General features: G+C 31.1%; 2 protein-coding genes across 2 annotated transcripts; both read right to left on the bottom strand.

Annotated features, from left to right (window-relative positions):
- Positions 1 to 2,455: 2,455 nt before the first annotated feature.
- On the bottom strand, positions 2,456 to 2,849 carry LOC108561068 (pre-mRNA-splicing factor SPF27-like). Its single transcript, XM_017918841.1, has 2 exons — positions 2,668 to 2,849; positions 2,456 to 2,596 (listed from the first exon to the last, which is right to left on the bottom strand). Exons 1-2 carry the CDS (start codon positions 2,761 to 2,763, stop codon positions 2,456 to 2,458), a joined length of 237 nt encoding a protein of 78 aa, XP_017774330.1. The 5' UTR covers positions 2,764 to 2,849.
- Positions 2,850 to 3,031: 182 nt separating this feature from the next.
- Positions 3,032 to 5,262, bottom strand: LOC108561085 (dolichyl-diphosphooligosaccharide--protein glycosyltransferase subunit 2-like). Its single transcript, XM_017918875.1, has 3 exons — positions 5,165 to 5,262; positions 4,751 to 5,082; positions 3,032 to 4,676 (listed from the first exon to the last, which is right to left on the bottom strand). Exons 1-3 carry the CDS (start codon positions 5,169 to 5,171, stop codon positions 3,213 to 3,215), a joined length of 1,803 nt encoding a protein of 600 aa, XP_017774364.1. The 5' UTR covers positions 5,172 to 5,262; the 3' UTR covers positions 3,032 to 3,212.
- Between the last annotated feature and the right edge of the window lie 15 nt (positions 5,263 to 5,277).

Raw genomic sequence — 5,277 nt, forward strand, 5'->3', positions numbered from 1 at the left:
GTTATTAAATTATTTGCAAATGTCAAAATTTAGTTGACAAATTAATGTATGTTTATTAATAAAATAGTTTACAAACTTTGATAATTTGTTACAACGTTTATAAACAATTTATTAAATAATTGAGCAGAAATGTTAATAAATTGTACCCAATGGACCGTTCGTTATGTTTTATAGCAGTTATAAAGTTAAATTCCCAATTGAACATCGAACATGATGCCCTGCAGCAATTTGTACTAAAATTTGTGTATTAAGACATGTAACTTTAGAAAATCATCTTTCCTCTACCTGACCTCAATTCGATTTGCCTAGCAAAGCTAGCAAAATTTTAGTGTTTAATATAAATAATTGAATATAAAAAAATTAGTGTTTAATATAAGTATTTTATATCTATATCATAAGAACACTTAAGAGAAATTACATTTTTTAACGAGAACTTTATTAATACACTGAATTTCATTCATATATTGAATGGTTTCTAAAAAGTACCGGTAACCAATTCAAGAGCTATCACAAGACACGATGCTTAACTTTTAAAGCAAGTAGACTATTCAAGTTAATATTATTATTACATAATAAAAATATAGTTATGAAAAAAATAATTTATAGTAAATATTTCTTAGTTTTAAAGAATATTATCATTATAATATTTAAGCAAAATTTAAAATAAATTAATTCACTCTCAACACTTTCCCACGCCTTTCGAATAAAAGCTTCTACAAACATATTTTTTGCTACCATAAACAAGAAGGATTAATCTCCAAGCAGCGCGTTTCCGGTTTTAAGTAATAAAGATTAACATTTTAAAACTTCAAAAGTAAATAAATTTCTTTTACATAAATATTGTACATTACTAGAGTAAATATGTTAGATTTTTTTTATATTTATATGTGTTTTACATTAAACTAATTAGAAACTCATAAAATAAATAAAAAAAAACGATATTCGGAACTTCAAAACATTTCGTTTTTGGTACAATAAAATATTTCAATTTTAATTACGTACGTAATTGTAGTGCATATAATTTTGCGGAAATGAAATAGTATCGTGCAACGCTATAGGCAAAGGAAATTTAAAATTAATGTTTCATCCATATAGATTGGAATTTTAAAATTAAATGCAATTCCATAACGGTTATATTTTTTAATTTTGATTTGCACAAACGTTGATTTATATTTTTGTCGCTTCGTTTTAAAAAAAACTAAACAAATCAGATGTTTGCGTACAGATATTTGTTTATATTATTGAAACTATTTGCTTTTTCTATGTGCTCATACTTAACGGGTCGTAAATAACGGGCAACAAGTAGCTGAAGAAAAGGAAGCAAAGTGTGCCAAATAAATGTCAGAAACTGTGAAACGTTTACCACAATTACGCAATTGTCGTAGTTCCAGGTTTCTGGTACAGACATTTGTATAAGTTAATTAATAGCAAGAACTGATACTAATGTAATTATAAAATTGTTTTCAATTGGTATTTAGAGAAATTAGATGAAATGCTTTAATATTAATTAACGTTCTGTTACTTATGTAATGATATTATGCCGTGTTGAAAATTGGACTCTGGTGTTCTAATCCCCCTTTTGTCCATTATAAATTCCTCGCTACTGTCGTAGTACAATGTACATTAATTATCCCTTATGAAATCGTGAAATCCTTTCGCAAAGCACAAATATGTTATGCATTAGATAATATTTAACTTATTGCGTAATCAGACTGGCAGGACGTGTATGGATGTCGCAGGAAAATTTGGTAATTAGAAGATACAACAAACTGAAGTTGCAAGTATTTTTTATAATGTAATACTGTAAATAGGAAGGAAGTAGAACTGTTAGCTATGGTGTTTTATAATGTACTACGTTTTATGAAATATAAGTAACTTACATTACGGTATTGTAAAGATTTTAGTGGCATTCTAATTATGATAATGCGTATAAGTACTAGTTTGTATTGTATTAGTTAAAACATTTTGCTTCGACTTTGTTTTCTTAGATAACATTTTATTATCATCAAAGGGGCAATGTCCTGTCGTTTATAACTATTGTTTAATTACTCGAAATAGTAATTGTTAGTTTTCTAATTAACTTGAAAAAAAAATAGTAAATTACAACATTATTAATTTTATGAATAAATTAATATTACAATTTGTTATTAAAGTACTATTTATTAATATTTTAGTTTATATCAGTTTGGTACATAAAATATATAATTAATCAATAATAATATATTATATAATTATATATTCATATAAATAAAATCAATATTTATTGCTGGTTGATACAAAAGTTTATATAAGTAATAGTTAATATATGCATTCTTATGACATGTGTGTATAGTTGGTCACGGTCTTTATAGATGTCGAATTACATGTAATTTACTTTCAGAAATGTATTAAATATGTTAACCATACATTGAAAATGTTTGATTTATTTAATACAGTTATATTCATTTGTAAATAATTAGTTAATTAAAAGTTTTGTGATCCTAACAACCAAATTTTGTTGGTACTCAAATGCAGTCACATTTAGTGGTGGAATTATTTCTAAGTAATTTTTCGTTGGTCTGTATCTTCTGCATTCTTCTTCCACCATAGCAAAAGCCTAAAATATATATTTTTAAGTATTGTTAACATAGTAAACTTTTTATTCATTATAAAATGTTTTGTACTTACAGCTTCTCTAACACCTGGCTCATCATATCCTTGATCAATATATGGGAGAGCATCCACAATTACTTCTCCAGCTAATATTTGAATTTTTTCTGCCATTTAGATATCTATGTAATTCGTTATGATTTTTATCAATATTAACAATGAAATTGTCTAAAATACTGAAATTTTGAGGTTAGTGAGTTTTTGTTTATTGGTGTTGAGGATAGGTAACTTTTCAACCATTTCATAGGCAATTTTCATATCATCTCATGTAGGCAACCACATGACCACGATAATTAATGTCCAAAGTATGTTCATTTTAATATGCAAATAACTACTAATTATTGAAATTGTTAAAATATAAATAGAAAATAACAAATATTTCTTGTAAATTAATTACTTTCTTTATTGTTATCAATTGCAAAAAACACTGACTTATCTTTTGTACAAAACTTAAAGATGAAATGATGCACACAAATCTGGTCTTCTGTGATTCAGTCATTCAATGAATTTATATATTCACGGAACAATACAAAAAATTAAAATAATCTAATGTGAGAACTTAATTATTTCTTGTCGGTGGCAATGTTTCTCAACATTCTATTACCAGCAATGAACGTAAATCCGCCGATGTAAACCAACCACACACAAGTGGAGAACATGTTTCCACACAGCCAGAACCAAGTGTAGAGTGCGAGAATACCGGCATAACCCAAATGGAATGGAACGGAATAAATATTGAAGTAGTTGAAAGGCAATCCTATCTTCATCCAGATGATCAAGAGAAGTAACAGGGGACTGGCCGCTGCAACCGTGAAGAACATTGAAACCGCCTGCGGTGGGCGTTTCTCAGCCACTCTAAACATATGTTCTATTTCGGGTTTCACATCATGAGTTGGTACATTGGGACCTTCGGTGGTCGTTAGCTTAACATCAATACTACCCAAATCCCATCTCAGACCATTGCTCACGATAGAATCACCAAGAATCAATTCCATGTTGTAATTGCCGGTGTACGTCAGTTCGTTGGCAAGATTCACATTGATTTTGTATAACTGAGAATTATCCTTTTCGGCAATGAAAATGATTTCCTTCTTTCCTTCATACAAACGGAGGTATGCTTGATGGACGCTGCGCGGCAAACTAAATTTGACAATAAGATTCTGATTGGAATCCCCTTGCAAATTGACTTTGTTCGGTTGTTGGATTTTGTTCATCTTTGGTGCCGAAGATCCATCGGAATCCCCTAAGCCAATTTCCAAAGACTGCAACTTAATTGGACCCAAAACCCTGGCGACGATACTTGACGTATGAGATCCAGCAGTCAACGAAATCTTGTATTGACCCGGCTCCAGTTTCAATGGCAAAACATACTCAGTTGGTGCAGATCCAGGTGTTAAAGGTTGTTTGGAGAGAACGACAACATCGTCAGCTAATCTAGTAGCAGATAAAGCAACTACTGGGCTTGGTGCTTGTTTCAGTGGCTTTCCAAGCAAGTTTGAAACTTTAACAATCAAATCTGGTTTATCAAGGGTAACTTGGCTGGATTTAGCCAAAGTGATACTGACTGGAGAGACAGAGCTTTCTGATAAAGCCATTGAAGCTTCAATAAGAGCTAATGCTCCTTTGGCTGTTTGCACACTCTTTCTGGTTAATAAGTATGCAGCAAATTTATCAGCTTGATTTTGGCTCAAAGCCTTTGCATCTTTCAATTTGAATAATCCAGTTAACAGGAGACCAGTAGTGCTCAAACCACCTTCCCATTGCAACATTTTACCATCAACCTCATCAGCTTGAACAACAACATCTTCTACTCTGTCCATGGCAAATTTACCATGGTTTCCTAACATGGCAGCAGCATGCAGTCCATTTCCCAAGCTCAACAAGCTATCATCTTCTTTGAGTTTTTGCTGCAGCACTTGAGCAACCTTAGCAGGGTTTGGAATTTGCTGACCCAACAATTGCAATCCCTCAATTCCATATCTGACATCAGAAGTACAGGTTGGTTTCTCTAAAGCTTTTTTAAATTTCTGAAAAAAAATCAATAATACATGCATTTAATATTCATAAATATTTGAAAAATAATATTATAATGTATATTTACATTTGTAATCTCAGGATTTTCCAATTTTCCAACACACTTGAGTATTTTCCAAGCAGCTAAAGCATGGAATGTTGACTCTACTGATGTTTCAGGCTTGTACTGGTATTCTAAATGGGCACAACTGTCCATTATAAGCACTTTAACTAAAGGTTCTTTCATGATATCAAATCCTTTTGCAGCATAATATACGCTATCTAAGTCATCCGGTTGCAGTTTGATGAAACCAGAAGTTATGGCCTGGAGCAGTCTTTGTTTATCTTTGCCAGAGATATCAATAATTCCAGAAACACTGGCAGAGGCTGCCACAGCCAGTGCCAACAAAGTAAGGCACTCTGTAAACAAACAAAAATCGAGGATAGAGATTTAATTATAGACGAAAGTTGGACAATCATTATTATTGTTAATGCCACTTACTTAACATGTTTGTTTGAAATTAATAGCCTTTCGATACTAAACGTAGTGATGCCGGCCAAAAAACTCACATTTGACACGTACTTGCTGATGATTCCTTGACAGTGTACCAATGT

Source organism: Nicrophorus vespilloides, unplaced genomic scaffold (genome assembly GCF_001412225.1).
Source record: "Nicrophorus vespilloides isolate i.1.1-1 unplaced genomic scaffold, Nicve_v1.0, whole genome shotgun sequence".
Taxonomy (NCBI): domain Eukaryota; kingdom Metazoa; phylum Arthropoda; class Insecta; order Coleoptera; family Silphidae; genus Nicrophorus; species Nicrophorus vespilloides.

What these genes read in the sequence shown, in the direction of transcription:
- LOC108561068 (XM_017918841.1), bottom strand. Translation starts at nt 2,763, where the DNA reads ATGGCAGAAAAAATTCAAATATTAGCTGGAGAAGTAATTGTGGATGCT. An exon ending in AGCCAGGTGTTAGAGAAGCT is followed by an intron (nt 2,597 to 2,667) that starts GTAAGTACAAAA and finishes TATATATTTTAG; the next exon opens with GCTTTTGCTATGGTGGAAGA.
- LOC108561085 (XM_017918875.1), bottom strand. An exon ending in AAAATCCTGAGATTACAAAT is followed by an intron (nt 4,677 to 4,750) that starts GTAAATATACAT and finishes ATTTTTTTTCAG; the next exon opens with AAATTTAAAAAAGCTTTAGA.